General features: G+C 33.2%; 1 protein-coding gene across 1 annotated transcript in view; it reads right to left on the bottom strand.

Annotated features, from left to right (window-relative positions):
• Positions 1-1013: 1013 nt before the first annotated feature.
• Positions 1014-17660, bottom strand: part of LOC120341164 (receptor-type tyrosine-protein phosphatase kappa-like) — a 36525-nt gene continuing 19878 nt past the window's right edge. Inside the window, 19 exon segments of the mRNA XM_078119160.1 lie at positions 1014-3862; positions 4575-4710; positions 6156-6337; positions 6992-7117; positions 7501-7635; positions 8679-8858; positions 9213-9526; positions 9989-10064; positions 10066-10116; positions 11089-11232; positions 11807-11914; positions 12100-12216; positions 12773-12996; positions 13614-13777; positions 14367-14508; positions 15290-15370; positions 15846-15996; positions 16690-16868; positions 17420-17474. Coding sequence (XP_077975286.1) covers positions 3812-3862; positions 4575-4710; positions 6156-6337; positions 6992-7117; positions 7501-7635; positions 8679-8858; positions 9213-9526; positions 9989-10064; positions 10066-10116; positions 11089-11232; positions 11807-11914; positions 12100-12216; positions 12773-12996; positions 13614-13777; positions 14367-14508; positions 15290-15370; positions 15846-15996; positions 16690-16868; positions 17420-17474 — 2616 coding nt within the window. The 3' untranslated portion in view covers positions 1014-3811.

The following is a 17660-nucleotide window of genomic DNA, read 5'->3' as shown; positions in this document are numbered from 1 at the left end:
AGCAGTGATTCTTAACCGCGGTTCTTAGAGCCTTATTTGACTCTCGACTATACAACTTACGTCTCTCATTATCCTCTAAACCAGGGGTTCTCAACTTTCTCTGTTAAGTACCCCCCGAGTCACAAAACAATCAACGCGAACCCCCAGTAATCAGACACCAAACAAAATTGTGATATATTGACTAACAATTTGCTGCAACGACTGCCAAGCCGCGTATTTCACATTGTTGCGTCACAATCACAACAATGCAAGATCAGGAAAAATGTACGCCGAGTTTCAATTGGCACTTGTTTTCCTCTTGTAGTTACTTTCTTTGTTAAAGGATATTAAAAAAAAACAACACACTATAACTTGACTTTCATCCGAGTACCCCTGGAAATTTGATCATTTTCAAGTGAAAAATTTTTTGTCAAAAATTAAGATATATGTATTTGTGAATGTTGTACTCACTACATGTTTTTCAGACAAAAAGCTATCAGAAGGTTGGTACTGGTGGGTCAATTTTGATAGTGGACTTGTGGCCCCATTTTATCCTCCCTAATCCTGCTAAGGTTAACGTACTGGTGGGCCTTTTTTATCGCGGTCTCTCGCTTCACAGACAATTATTGTGTATCATATATCTTCTAAGTATTGGGACAATTATAGAATCCGAGAAGTGTACAGTATTGCAATGAGATAATTAATCTGGCCCAAACGACGTTATAAATATTTATTTAGTGCCTACCATTCTCCTGCTTGACATTAAAATAAGAAACAATCCTCGCATATTATTCAAGATATATAGACTTAAAATTTTCATCCAAGATTATCCGAAGAATTCAAGTTCCTTGATTTGACAGCAATATGGGGCGAAATCTCTTTCGTCTGATGTTTCCTTGTTTTTTTTCGTTACCATATTCGTATTTTCTAATATGCATGCATCACTTCGCATTGGTCAGCTTAAATTCTATAGACTTGACAAGCGCATTTGCAATTCAAAACCCCCATGTAGGTTCGTCCAACAGCATTAAATCGACTTCTCAGTAGTAAGTTTATTACTATTTACTAAAAATTGCAACAAAACAGCAACAAATATGTGACATTACTGAAAAAAAAATTACATTCAGCTAATAAGAAAAGATACCCCCCCCCCCACATTTCAAGATTGTCAGGTTGGGGCATTTGTTTTTCAACCAAACAGTAAGAGAACATTAAACATAAATTAGTGCCAAACTACATATTTATGGGTAAAACAAGCAAAACAGTGCAAAAGCTCATTATATTTGAACTCAACCACTTGAGCAAGATATACAGAGATTTGTGCTGGAAATAAGATTTAAAATGCGTTTGACCATAAATCTAATATTGAATATGTTCTACAAAAAAATATACCATAGATATATTTCATAGATATTTAATTTAGTTGATACCAATTTTAAATTTTGTCAAGAATACACGAAAACTAAATTTACGAATTTAATTTAAGATGTTACATGAATCAATAATGTTTTTTCGTCCTTTTACGGGATAAAAAGTAACAATGAACGATATTCTATATGAAACGTACAAATATCAAATCAGTTCAGATGAATATTTTCGAGGAAAGGTTTCAATAAAAATTGAACATTACATTTAGCAATAGTGCAAAAACGTTCTATAGAATGTTATTGTACACAAATATAAGCCATTAAAAAGGCAATGAAATTCATTTTTTTGTTTCAAATTTGGCAACAATATTTAGATGACTATCAAAAATAATAAATTTGGTCCATTTAAAAACAGATTGGTCACATACAAAAGTGCCATATATATATATCAGTTCAATTTAAGTGCACAATTTAAGTTTTGCATCAGTAAAAATGTTGTCATTGACCAAAAATATTCTGGATGATATCAGAAATACCCAACATCGCATAAATCACTCTTGCGAATACAATTAGAAAACTTTTTTTCGAATATGTAAAATATTTCAAATGAAAATAATTGTGCGGTGGAACTTACATAAATTTTTCTTTTTCTTCTCTGCCTTTATCAGAATTTATTTCAAGTCTATTCAGTCTGACTGTTAGGTGTCAATATCTCAAAATGATAATTTTTTTTATCAAAATATTATGATGAAAACTTACTGCTGAAATCATAAATTAACCATATCAAATATAACTATTTTCGAACACTTCAAAAATTCGATTTGTTTTGAGAATCCCTGAATACTATCAGGATAGCACAAATTAAAATATCTAGGCAAAATACATAATATAGTCCAATTTTGAATGGAAATTTTATAATGATATTTCACACAAAAAGTTTCATGAATTATCGTAACAAATTTTCTTTCCATCTATGCTTTATGGTATCTACTTTAAAATGCATGAAAGTTCACATACATTTTTTTTTGAAGCGTAAAAACCTTAAGAATTACTACTTTGAAAAATCACAAAAACGTTTACACAAAAAAAAAACTAAAATTGATATAGTGCAGCGGTTCGACTTTCAGATTAGCACCAAAAATTAAATTAAAAGCAAATTACGAATTAAAAGAGGTACAGAAAATGCGTTAAATTTAAAGAAAGATGCGAATATTCAAAAAAAGAAAAATAGAGCACAATGAATAACATGATGACTAGTATCAGCGCTCCATTAAGAACTTATGAATCTACGTAACCAATGAATCTGAGCAAAATCTTTATGCGCGGATTTGAATGTTCATTAAATTGGAAAAATTACAATATTTTAATCACAAATTTTATTCAAATTCATTTATTTTTAATAAAATTTTAAATGAAAAAAGGTAGTAAAACCACTGGTATTTCACAGTATTCAAATGAACTGAGATCGTAGGAACGCTCTGCTCTCATTTTGAAAGTATTAAGTTATAATGTAAACCAATTTTCATTTAGAAATCCATTATTGATTATTTGATCCAAGTAAACATAAAATAATATTGAAAAAAGCTAGGACGGATCAGCATATACGATAACTATAAATGGAAGCTTGGTCGCGTTATCACATTATTTAGTTGACTGCCGTCAAAGGTCAAAAAAATCTGCTTAATGGGTTAAATTTTCTATTTCAGCATAGATTTTCCAGAAACGTATAGTTATTATAATTACCTACATAATCCAGTATATTTGTGTATGACAACAAATTTTTAAAAAATCATCAAAATGAAATGAGCGCAGATGATCGAATAATTGGTAACTCAAAATTTCGAGTGAATATTAAATCCAATTTTGAAATTTTAAGGCATCAATTTCACTTAGAAATAGACAACTTTCACAGATGAAATGAAATCAATTCTCAACACAAATATCATTTTCTATCATACATACATAATTGGATATTCTTCTGCATTACATACAATAGGAAAGATGATAGAAGCCCATACTACCAGTTTTTAATAATAATTTTAAATTATTATACTTTCTGCATTACATGCATCAGAAGTACAAAAGTACTAGTTCATCCAAAGACAACCCTAAACATGATGTGAGACGTTTTTACAACAAAAAAAAATTAAAAAAAAAATAATTAAAAATCGATGATTTAATAGCATCAGATAATAATATTAATAAGAGAAAATAAAGAAACTGCAAATTAAAGCACCAAAAAAGCAAAAAATGATTAAAAATGAAAAAAATGTTTTAGTCGGGGGTCTCGTCTAAAAAAGTTACTGATTGGAGTGAGTTGTATTTGAATTTGAGTGATGATGGTGGCTTGTTTCTCCACAAAGAACCCAATGAACTACTTCTGGTCAAGCTTGATATATCAATAGCGTATATTTGGCCGAACTTAATTTTGTCATGGCCATGCAGTGGCAGTTTTAAAAAGTAGATCACTGGTCAGCGAAATCCCATCCGACTTCATAACAGAATCTGTATTGTTCCTGAAAAAAAAAAATTTGAACATCAGAAATTTTTTGATATGAGAAAAAAAATTGAAAGTGATTATTTTTAGGAGACTACCGTAATTATTATAACACTACTTCTCAATTTTCTTTGATCCAATACTTTTCGTCTAATATCTATTCCATACATAATCTTGTATCTATTTATCTAATATTTACGAGCCTCGCCAAGCCTATGATTTTTCCTATTTTAGTTCTATTACGAGTTCGGGGACTGTCTGTGTTAGCCAAGTGAAAATACCCCTGCCCATAGGTTCCAGTCCCTTCAAACAACTTGATGTAAAATAGGCGAACAAAATTAGTTACCTACATATTGGTACACATATCTACCAAGGTAGCAGCTAAATAGTCAGCACATTTTGCCAAGCATCACAATATACTTGTCACCACACTATTGCATACTCTGATATGGTTTGAATCCTTCGCAGATTATTTATACCACGAAAATTTCTGGTCTTTTTTGCTGTGGTCAAGTATATGTATCAATGATCGTTCACTTCTCGCTACACCATTCCGGCGCATGCATGTAGTGCATTCGACTAGGTAAATATTCCTACACCTGACCAAGGCTGGTCCATATGTGACTTATGACTTGGTAGTCCAATGATTGAATCAGATCAGACGCCATTTTTTACCCAAATAATCTATAGACATCATATAGACAAATAATAAACAGAGTAAAACTACATACCAGTGTTTCAACAAGCTGTGGACGAATGTTTCTTAATCGTTGAACAATATTAAAAACATCGACTGCAAATTCTTGTCGTAATTGCATGCACATATTATAACATGCTACGAACGTTCCGCTCCTTCCAGCACCGGCTCTGTAAATAAAAAATTGGGGGTTATATGATATTGTAAACTTGCAACAAAAATATATTTAATGGGGGGCGAAACAAAGATATTATTATTATTGTTTTAATCAGTTCTGTGAAGTCGTATTTTGTCAAGTTCTCAATGGAACTCGATTTCAAGACATAATTTAAAAACCTTTTCTACAGGTCAAAAGTCAAAATTTTAAACTTCCAAAGGTTGATAAAGTCAAATGTTCGGACCGAAAAAAGTTGGCTAGGCATCTCAACAGACAATTAAAAAAGGCTTGCATACACCATAGTTTTCGACATGAATATTTTGGCTTGGGTTCCCACTAAGACTGGGCAATTTCGAATATCTGATGATTTCAGAATCGAATCGAATATTTTTTTCGAATCGAAGCTTGAATACTTGGGAGTCAATGAGAGATAAGTAATTGTATAAGACTTTTTTTTTTAAATTGGTCCTGTCAACAAATGAATTACTGAAAACATAGAATACATCACGAGGCAAATTACGGAGAGTTCACACACAATAAAAACACTCATTTGTCAATAACTCACTAGAGAAAATAGTCATAATGTCAGAATTGCATTGAAAAATATTCCTTCAATAAAAAAAAATTGGGTAATTCACCTCGACCATTGACAGAAAGAAAAAAACAAGCGGCGATTCAAAGTTTTGCTTCGAACCGATTCGACGTGCCAAGCCCTAGTTCCTACAAAATTTTCGTTCTTTCAAAGTCAAAAAAGTTGGAGCTGTTTTGTAACGGCTAAAGATTTTGATTCAAGCATATATTTTCCAGCGACTTGACAGTCTAGTACAGGGTGGTCCAAGGTTGTGGGCTCCGCGGGCCACAAAATTATTTCGGCATTAGTCGCGGGTCACAATAGTACCAAGAATAGGTAAACAGTGCAATACAAAACAAGCACTTCTGTTGTGTAAACACATAGTTATCAGGCATTGGCAACCTAGGCTAATGGAATCTGCTTCCGATGTTTAGTTTTCTATCATGCCCATATTGTTATCATGTATTCCCGACCAAAACGATATAAATCCAGGTAACAATTTAAACTGCCCATAACATCTTCAACTTTGCAAGTTGCTTCAGCTAGCCATCATACTAGTCAATTCAGTCACAGTAGTGATATAACAACAATATGTCAAACGATTTTTCTGGTTTATTTTATGAGAAGCAATTTAAAATACAATATTTTGATTTCTCCCCGAATGCGTCGCGGGCCACAGATAATGAAGCGGCAGGCCACATGTGGCCCACGGGCCTGGGTTTGGACCACCCTGGTCTAGTATTTCAGCAAATTTTACGGCTGAAAATTTGAAAATTTAAAAAAAAATTGTCTACTAAAACAAATTTATTTTGCACCAAAATGGTTTTTGCATTAATCAATAACAAGGATTGAGAATTGACATATCAAAAAAAAAACAGTTAACTCACAGACAATGAACCAGCATTCTTCCTTCATCTTTCGTAGAAGCAATAGGAGTATTGTTTTCTGTTTGCCATTTTGTTACCAGTTGAATCACCCTCAACACAGCATTTCTTGTATATGGCACTGGCTGGTTCTCTGGCCAATTGGTCAGTTGGAACTGTTTAACCATTCTTGGAGCTTCATTTGGCTGAAAATTTGAGAAACTTCAATTTATGGATGCAATGGCCTAGCGTTTGAAGCTTTGGACTATATTGGCATCGTATGTCTAAAATCTCGGATTCAAATCCTATGGTCACCCAAGGTGTAATAAATTAGGCGAAGAAGCCAGATCAAAAAGAATTAGGTATTTCAAAAATATAGGCAGATTTGTAGCTAGTAGTAGTTGATTAACCCATGGACATACAGTGCAGTACTTATCAAATCATATTCAGAGGTTATTTCAACATACTAGTTAATAGGTTGTTCAAAATGATTGTTGCTACCTTTTTAACACTAATTTATGGCTTTGCTGGGTAGAATAGTTAATTCTGAGTAGATGATTCTACTGTAACAAACATGACTGAGTTCTAATCATATAAAATTATTAGCGCATATTGGTGCTCAACTGACAAACGGAGAAACGATTGTTGAGCCCTGAAATGTTTGGCAGTAATTTTGAAAAAAATAAAATAAAATAATAGTGCTAAATATTGGCCTCATGTTAATTGCCAGGTAGACTTATTAGCCAAAAAGTGTGTACAGAGTTTTGTTCAAAGATGTATTTAACATTACAATAAAAAGTCCTGATCTTCTTATCATGGGAATAATCTCTAGATAGATAGAGGATATTATTATGACTTACTCTATTCATATTCTGTATTTTCAATATTCTCGTCGTAAAATCAACTTCATCCTCTATTTGACTTAATTCAACAGTAAAAGATCCGAATACAGCAGTTCCGTTGTCTGGCCAATATTGACAGCAAGTCTGTTTAAATAACGAAAATGAAAAAAAGTTTTAGTATTTGCCCCTGAACAGCGCAATAACACCATTGTACGATGAAAAAAATTCATCAAAAATCTTTTTCAAAATAAATTTTACCAATTTCAGATTGTCTCTGTTTTTGAGGGTGATTCCGAGTTAAAGTGTCAAAGGTTATACTCGGTGGGTGTCTTAAAAATGCTGTGACCTGCATGATCCTTACTTCATAAGAATATTCTAGTCCTCACCCAGAACATAACATGAATCCCACTTCATATGCTTACTTTAACCATTTGCCCCACAATATGTCAAGTGGGACAAGTGGGAAAAACATGAAATAAGTACACAAATTCAACAACTGAATAGAAAAAAAATTGACGGTAACTTACTGGTTCTTGTCCTCCGAGATCATCCATCATAATAACAGAAGTACAATTATAATCATAAACCAATCTCCAGAAATCAATGACTGTGTTTGGCAGGGGAGTTTGGGTCACAATGAAGGCGTTTCTTTTTGCGTAACTCTGAAAAAATTTTTTTTTCAAATGAAGATGAATAAAATCCAAAAAGAATATATTTTTTAATACGATGTTTCATATGTCTTCCACTCTGAACAAGGCTCTTTACATATGTCCACAGCAACAAAAGAATCTACTATTGTTCGAAAATGACAATCTTTTCAATTCGGCATTGTCTGCCCAATTTATTTAATCCTAGGGTGAGACAGTGGGCACAGAATTTAAACTGATTTCTAACTTGTGATGCTTGTATGGCTTAGAGCAGTAATTCCTAAAGTTGATTGAACGAGGGCCAAACTTAGAAGCTGAAGGTATTTGCGGGCCAGGAGGGGGGAGATTCAGCAAGGGGTCGATGCTGGTACCGGTACATATAATAAAGATACCGAACTGAATTGGTATGAATATAAATGTGCTTGAAATGTGACAATGAAGTAACACTTTGCAGTACGTAGAACACAAAACACAAAAAGTAGAACACAAAAAGAAAAACATAAAGTGATAAACTATTCCACTTAAGTTTGGTGGGCCATATTAAATCGTTACGCGGGCCCCAGAACCACTGGCTTAGAGTAAAAAATCAAGATTAAATGAAACAATGTTTATCCAACCATGCTATGCTTGTATATTAACATAGACAGGATATTTAATCTGTATTACTGAATTTATAAATACCAAAGATTTGTCTCGATTTGAGAATGAACCAATTTATGAAATATATTTGATAAAAACCAATATTTCAGAACGTATTTGGAATAGTAAATAATTTGATCTCAGTTCCAATAAGACTTGAGTCATTCACTCAACTAGAGTCACCATTTATCTAAAACTAGAACTCAAGTGTTCGAGTAATCTACATGAAATGACTCAAACTTATATTCAAACAATCTACTGCCAGTGACACTAAAGTATTTGTCTCAATGTCAGGAAGACTTGAGTCATTCACTCGACTTATATGACCTGCAACTCCTTTTGGCCATCGTTGATTATATATAATACAAATGACAATGAATTCTATAATAATAATAAACGAATAATAAAAAGGAACTTACATCTGTAAATATGGCGTTTATATAATTCGAGTCAGGATCAGTGGGATGTGGTGTTACAAGATACGGCATTAGTCTGTCCGACGGCAAGACATCCATATATCTGTTTCGTTCACGATTTCTCGGTAACCTCGCTACTTCACATTCCTCGTCTTTTAATTTCGGCGTCATGACATTCAGTGTCTGAAATAAACAAAAGATTATAATAATTGCTTTTTACCAAAGATTTTCATAGAATTCAACAAAATTTGCTTTAACCGTAGAAAATTTATTATTTCATCAAATTATATATAAAGACAATTTGTGAACAAATTAGGATAATTATTTGAAAGGAGGATAATTATTTGCGAGAGAATGGATGAAATTCTTTTCGTTGTAAGGTTGTTCATGTAACCACTGGCCGTTATGTCAAGACAAGACAACTGGTTATACATTAAGTCGTAATTCACAATATAAAAACGCATTCTTATCACCTTTCCTGGAATAAATATAAAAATCCTAATTTATCATTCCCAAACGCTTCATCTCACTACATACCTCAAATTCTTCTTGTACTGGTGCGATTTGAGTTTGTTGATCTACAGTTATTAAATCATCGTAATGTTGTCTCAAGTCTGAAGCAGCAACGAGCGTATCGCCACAGAGTAAAGCTTCGAGAACCGCTTCGTGAATAAAAATATATTGTTCTTCTGTTTGTACCATGTTGACACGTCTGCTGCGTAAGTCCGTCACAGTATTGTAAATGTCAATGACACCCTCGTCCCGCGCCATATCCAACATCATGTCGATGACGATAAAACATCCGGTCCGCCCGGACCCAGCACTACAATGAATAGTACTGGGGCCTTGACCTGTGAAAGTAAATAGTTGAATTTTTTAATTCAAGTTCAAACACATAAGACGAGAAAACTTAAATAAATGGTCGTGAAGGGCAAATGATCGATATGGACACAATGTAGGTATCAGAAAAAATTTCAACTGAATGTTGAAAAAATTTGTGGCCTTCAACTATCCAGAAAAATTTGGGGTGAGTGACAAATTTCTAGTCAAAATTGTAACTTTTTTTTGATTCCTATTAGCACAATTTTTATAGATATTTATATTGTGCATGAAATTCCTCCTAATGGGCTATTTTCAAGTCGAAATAGCAGACTTTCAATGATAATATAAAACTCAAAAAAAAACTGTATATTTTACTAAGCGTTGTTAAAAGTATATTAATGAAGGCTTGCATACACCACAATTTTTTGATTTTCGAGTTACAAAAACTTCAAAACAACAAATTCATAATAAAAGAGTCAAGTAAAATTAACCTGGCATTTCGTATGATTTCACTCTTCTTATAAATGACAAAATATTTGTTGGACGAGTAGGCACACCATGATCGGGGCCATGCAGTGAAATGAAATTGTTTTACTTCTCTGGCGTCATATCCATCATACTGAAAATATAAATGAAAATGTTGAAATAATAACCCACAGGTCAAATTTTTCAAAGGGGCGAGAAGCTAATTAAAAATATATTTGTTAGATTTGATCTTGCCCGCCTTATTCAGGATACCGTATTTGCTCGTTTTGTAGCCTGGGCCCATATTTTTTTCAACCAACTCACTAACTGGACACTTATTCAAGCACGGGCGCTTGTTATTTTCGATCATTACAATAATTAATATATTGTTATTTCCAGTTCTCAAGTATGATTTAAACAGGAATAATGAAAATTTTGACTTTTTCTACGCACCGCAGGTACAAATCCGCAAACAAAAACAAAAGTTTGCGACGCCCTATCAATATTGAAACGACGCACTTGAGAACCATGATGTTACGTAATCAATGCTATCTGTTATGTACTTGGACGCCTTCCGGCGCCTAAAATTCAACAGCTTTATGACAAAAGTGCTTCTTATTTCCTATTGTTCTCTACCACTAAAAAATCAGCTTTTAAATTTTTTATTTTTTTTATTTTTATGTTCTGTTCACACGGGCGGCTATTCAAATTGGCCCTTAATCAAGATCGGGCGGTAGAACGAGCATATACGGTAATTAAATTTCAAAACTTTTCCTTTGTTTCATTATTCACGTTCCTTGCACATATTTTCAATGTGTTTTTTGAATAAAACATACTTTCGCCTCACTATCCATTTTTTGTAACTTATTGTCACCTAGTTATTATTTAGTTGGGGTGCGAGACTTGACAAATTCTAAGAAGGGTTTGAGAACCAATGAGATAATGTCTTACTCATCAATCTGATACTATCTTATGGCAACTGCTACATACAGATCCAAAGTACAAGTAAATAAAGAAAATAGAATTGAAAATCTACAATATCTTAGTAATCTGTCCAAAGTACAAGTAAATAAAGAAAATAGAATTGAAAATCTACAATATCTTAGTAATCTGTGGAAGTACTAACCTGTTGTATAACAAAAGTTCGTATCGTATAATCACATAATTCTTCTACATGAGTCTGTGATACTTTGATGGATCCATATTGAGCTGTTTCTTCAGGCCAATATTTATGACACTTCTTTTTGCCAATCTCAACTAAGTTGGTCACCTGAGAGAAGAAATTAATCAATCCTTGATTTATTATTGTGTTAACGATTTGCCAAAGTGCAAAGTGCCAATCTGAGTGGTGTGCAACCTTTAATACAGGAAGGCCAGATACAAATAACTGGGTAAAACCACGGGCCGCACCTTTATTAAACATAGGCTTTCTATTAGTTGCAGGCACAAAAACTTTGGTTACAGATCTTATGACATGCGTTGTTATTTCGCACAAGCTCAGGTATAGGCTTTGCAACACAAAGGAATTGAAATAACTCGCACATACTAGATTAAACCAAATTAAAAACTCATTTCGCGGGCCGCACACCATTCAAAATTGGCACTTCTCCGCAGGCAGCACAATTTTTTCTTGTGGGCCGCATGTTGCACACTCCTGTGTTAAAGCATTAGACTTAACTATGCTCACATAGGGTGTAATAAATTGATTGGACTATGCTAAGCTGGAAAGATTCCAGTCGTTCGAATTATTATACCTCCTCACCTGATTGTATCTGATTGTTCAGAATGAAAAGCTTATAAATATGTTGTAGAAAAATACATATAAAATTATTTAAAGTACTTACCATTACAATCACTGGTGATTTCTCTTGCCAAATCATCAACCAAAAATCATCTACTGTATCAGGTAACGGTGCTTGAGCCGCTATATACATAGATGGACTTTTATAACCCTTGAAAATAAAAATAACACTGCGTCATTCTCGACCAAAGATGTCACACACATATTGACAATGTAAGATACAACTATGTTCCAAGCTTGATCATGATACAGCTATGTTCCAATTTGATCAAACTTGTTCTTGTACTGGAAGATTATCACGATACCTTACTAAATTTACTATTAAATTCAACTTACATGTACATAGCTTGCGTTAATGTAATCGGTGGTGATTTGATCATCCTGACTTTTGATTGGCTGAAGCGCGACTCGACTATGATCATATGCCATGATGTTGCCATAGCGATTTTTGGTCTGAAAATTTATAAACGTTATGAAAAATATATTTATATAATTGGAGCCATGTAAATGATTGCAAATGACCACTCCATAATAGGGTATTTATAATTCAAAATGAAAACATTCAATTACAAATATTCAGCATGAAAAACTGGGAAATTCGATAGTTAATTTAGCATTGTCACAAAAATGATAAAAGGGACCCCTTTATCAAGGGATTCATATAATTTTGATATAATTTGATATAATTAATTATAATTAATCGATTGAGCATAATAAACAGAAAAATATACAGTCCATCATCAGCAATGTAAAATATAAATGATAAAAATGATAGCAATGATAAAAAAAGTAATGCTTCATAATCAGGATTCATGATTTAATTTTAAAAATTATTAATTGTAATTAAGCATGACAAAAAGGAAAATTAGATAGTTCATTCAGCATTGTCACAAAAAGGAATTCATATAATTGTAATTAATTAATCAAGCAGGAAAATTCATAATAGTTAAAAAAATGACTGCATAACAGATAAACTATGTTTCAAACACAAAATAATTAAATATTATACCCTGTTTTCCTCTCTTTTTCCAACATCCCAGGATGAAGTTTGGCCTTCTCTAAACGAAGTAAATTCTTCATGAAATCCGTACTTATTCTGGCGATTCATTTCATTGACGTGAATGTGAAAATCGTCTACTCGTAATGCGGGTCTCTCTTCGACAAGAGGGGTCGACCCAGACCTAAAAGTCCCAGTATGGGTACCGCTTGCATCCAACGTCTTTTCCATGAAATCTGAAGTGAATATATGTTTTAATACAAAATACATAACATCAACTAAATAGTATACAATTAAATACAATGTTAACGACCATCAAAAATACTCAATAATCAAGATTGCCACTATATAAACAACTTGAAATTTAAATCAAGATGGCCTCCTTCTTTGCTAAAGAGGTATGTCCCCAGTTGACTTTGATAAATGTGTCGAATTCTACAGTTTGTCGGTTGCTAGTGTCTGATCGCTAAAAAATTTTGACAGAGAAGACTCAACTTTAGGGGAAATCGCAATATTTTATTTATGCTTATAATATGATAGAAGTATAATTAAATTTGACAAGGCTGAATACTGGAAAATTCAGGAAATCTTACAAATCTGCCTGAACAAATAATAGATGTCTGTCGAACCGGGTGGCTAAATTTAATCAAGTTCAATTACATGGACCCAATAGTCACACGACTACCAAAATTCCAGCATAATGTTAAGCAAATTCTACCGAGTGTCATGTAAATGTGTGCCAGTGAAATATAAAAATCAGAAAAATGTGCGGTGCAATAATCGGGCCCTGTAAGACTAAGGCTATTGTTACAAAATTAAATCAAAAAGAATCTTTCTCTTTATCGCAACATACCATGATTTTCAAAATCAACGACATCAGGCATCATGAGAGCTTGTCTATCGCCAGTTCCTGATCGAGGAATCGAATGTCCGTTAGCGGTCGCTGGTACATCTGTCATCATCATTCGAACTTCGAATGGATTGACAACTTCATTGTTATGATTCGATTTTTTCCTTCTATATAGAAAGTAAAACAAAAGATAAGTCAACTTTTTTAATACCATACTTATTTTCAGAGTCGGAGTTTTAAAATCCTACTAGTGGAAATTGAAGTCAAGTCTGCTAGCAAAAATAAGGATTCTCACAAGACAATTAGATGAGGCTTAAACAGCCTGGAGTCGCTGGGAGCTTCGGCCAAACCAGGATTCAAGTTCTGAATGGCTCCGAACACATGTTGAATGTGTATTAGTGCAACAATACCACTACATTAGACATGAATAATGAAATTAATTCCAATTGAACAAAAAAATTCTTTATTAAATTCATATTCAATAATTTAGAAGAGTAATTATTCCAAATCAAATACATTTCGTTGCACTGAACATTGTTTAAACTGATTTTATATTTTCACAGTGTACAACCAGAATATTTGTCCTCTGTTGAATGCTCTTGAATAACGAATCTTTTTTAAATAAAAAGGGACTTCAAAAACCTAACTGTTTTTATCACAAATACTTGTTTTACAGCAAAATGGTATGTAGCGATTTTTCCTATACGCCGAGATTTCCTACGGCGAATTTCCCTAGAACTAAAAAATAGTACGCACCTTTTACGAACAACATATAATAGAACAATGATCACAATGATTATTAAGAGTCCAACACCTGCAGCTACAGAAGCCCAAGTAATCATAGCAGTTTGGGGATCAGGATTAGGCTCATCTGGAGTAATTGTCTTCACCTCTGGATCTAGGAAGAAATAAAATGTCGTATGGAGCTAGAATCAGGAAGTAATAAAAATGGGTGCGATGGAATGGCGTTCGACTGAGATATATCTTTGGTTCAAATTCCATACCCACCACCTCACCCAGTGTCTAATAAATTCAGTGCTCCAGAAGTCTGTGTACCATTATGGAGGTAACTAATTTCGTTCGCCTACTTTACATCAAGTTGTGTAAAGGGACGGGAGCCTATAGATGGGCAGGTGGTATATTCACTTAGGTAGCACAGACAGTCCCCGAACTCGTAATTGAACTAAATTAAGGAAAAACGGAATAAAATTATGGCCTAACCCTAACCTGGTACACATACTACAAGACCATACCATAAATTTGTTGGGTAATGCCGAACAAGAAAAATTTCTGCCTTTCAAAAATAAAATAGCGTAGTGGAGGGCCTTGGAAGGCATATAAAAAGTGTTGTTCAAAGATATGAAGAAATCAAATATTTGATTGAGTTGATCAGAAAATAAATGTGCGATGTAAACAATCAATACTTGTTGGTGCAATACATGGCCTAAATAAGAACAAAATTTAATGACACTCAGTAACAAGGAACAACTCAATCCCACGTCCCACCTAGACCATGTGTTGCTTCTCTCATTGCCATTTTTGCTTTTTCAATAAAATGGAATACAATTTATACAGCTTAGAAAAAACAATCTCTACAAATATCGAAAAATCATTAGAAATATCCAAGAAAATCATCAAATTATTATAATAATACAGCCAAATTGCATTAAACATACTACCTGTTTTAACGACTTCAGAAACGCTTACAACTGGTGGCAGTGTGGTAGTAGTTGGTGTTGTAGTGGTAGGAGGTACGCTCGCTGAAAAACAAGTTATACGATGAACACTTATAATTTATCGAACTATATATATATATATACATACAGTCACATGTATAGTGGGAGAATATTACTGACAGACTGTGTAAATTATAACTTAACACGAATCAAAATTGTATGCCAAATAAAAGGACAAAATGAGTATAATATATATGAATATTTCTTGGAAAAAGTACAAATCGCTGTCAATATCATTTATTGTAGAAACTAGGGCATTGGAGGGTTAATACACACCAGATGCCAAACTACACACTATTAAAACAGCTGTTTGACAAAAATTTCAACTTCTAGTGGAATGAAATTTTGAGTACAAATTCTGGAGACCCAGAAAATCTTTTGCATATGCAAGCCTATTTTATTTGTCTGTTTAGAGTAAAAGATTCTAAATCCCAGACAAAACATGAGAGATAATAAGCAAAAAATCTCATTTCCTAAAATCTACAAAAGTTAACATTACCTTTGACTGCCACCAGTGCACAATTGACGCGAGTCTCGTTTCCAATCTTGCTTTCAACTCGAACGTAAATGTTGTATTTCTTGTTGGGGTCGAGTGGAGGGTTAGAGAATCCGTTAGAATCACTGCCCCCTCCAACAACAAATTTAGTGCCCTAATATAAAACAAACGAAAAATTCGGATGAATGTTAATCAACGCCCATTACAATCTCTGAACTTGATCAAACTCAGATTGTTTTTAGTTTTTGAATGATTAAAAGCATTATTTCATATTTTCATAATACCATAAAGTCCAATTTCAGTGTATCTTAACCAGGTTTGTCGTTTTTAATCAGTAATTGTTTAAGAATTTTTCACTTCCTTTGATACATCTGTGAGGGCCAAAACAATATATGGTATCGATAAATTCCCTTTGCAATTTTAAAAAATTTTAGGATTTTATGGACACCCTATAATATGTTAGTATGTTTCTCTTTCGAAAGTTTGATTCTGGATTTTATTTGCATCAGTAGTGTTTGTACCAATGTGAAGATAACTAATTTTGTTCATCTACTTTACGCCAAGTTGTGTAAGGGGGCCTATGAGCAGAGGGTATATTCACTTATCTAAAACAGACAGTCCCCGAACTCGTAATAGAACTAAAATGAAGAAAATCGGGATAAAATTATGGCCTAACCCTAACCTGGTACACTACACACACTACGGGAGTGTACCACAAATTCCCATGCAAAAATGGTAAATTTTACATAAACAATGACAGTGATTCCAATTAAGCAGCTTTTCACAAAATAATTTTATCACAAAATGACAATTTTTAACTCGTTTAGACATTTCTAATAAATTATACCTCTGTGATGCTTTCAGGTTCAAGTTTTCCACCAAAGTAAAAAGTTTTATTTTGTCTTTTAGATTCTTCGAATGAAATCGGTTTAGAATGACAAGCGCTATTAGCATCTCCCGTTGAAACAACTGTTTGTCTTTTCTGCCGCCGCTTTCCATTTTTACGTCTTCTGCCAGAACGTGATTCTAAAAGTGGAATTTAAATTTTTGTTTCGGGTTAAGAGTCTTACAACCTGGTGGATTTGTTTGGTTTACATATTTTGTGTATTAACGGTATATCGCTTATTAAAATATAAAAAATGATTTAACTTTGTAAAGAAAATCTGGAAATGTTCCTTCTAGTGCAACGAGGGACAAGAGCAATGCTTAAAAATATGAACATGAATGTCGAATGACTTGTCGCAGTACAGTAGTAGCCTATGCGACCAACACATATTTATGTTATCCACCTCTTCAGGCTTCAAATCAAGTACCATTATCAAAGAAACCCACATCAACACTAGTAAGATAACAAAAAAAAAACAGAAAAAAAATGTCAAAATGATATTGATTCTAATCACCTTTGAATTAATTTCATGAATTCTATATTATAAAATAATTTGAATAAATTCAAAATAAAAAGACTAGTAATTTAGTATGTTGCAGTAAAAAAAAAATTCAACATTAAATGTGAATGTATTCAAAATAGTAGGTGGGCTCTGCAGACAAGGTACATTGTAAGGCATAAATTCTCTTACTTCCATTCCTAGTGCGTGGCATACTCTGTTCATCAGATGTCGGTTCCCCTGCAGACTAATGTAAAAGTATACACATATAAATATAGAGTGGTTTAAATATATATCTTGCAAAATATTTTCCCAAATTTTATTCTGTGTAAAGTTTCGTCAGATCAATTAGGCGGGAATTGTGCAGCTTGCAGAGAAGTTACAATATTGAATGGTGTGAACCCCATGAAACGAGTTTTCAATTCAGTTTAAT

This window comes from Styela clava, chromosome 1, assembly GCF_964204865.1.
Source record: "Styela clava chromosome 1, kaStyClav1.hap1.2, whole genome shotgun sequence".
NCBI lineage: Eukaryota > Metazoa > Chordata > Ascidiacea > Stolidobranchia > Styelidae > Styela > Styela clava.
Note: the sequence above shows the minus strand (reverse complement) of the source record. Positions and strands in the feature narration are given on the sequence as shown.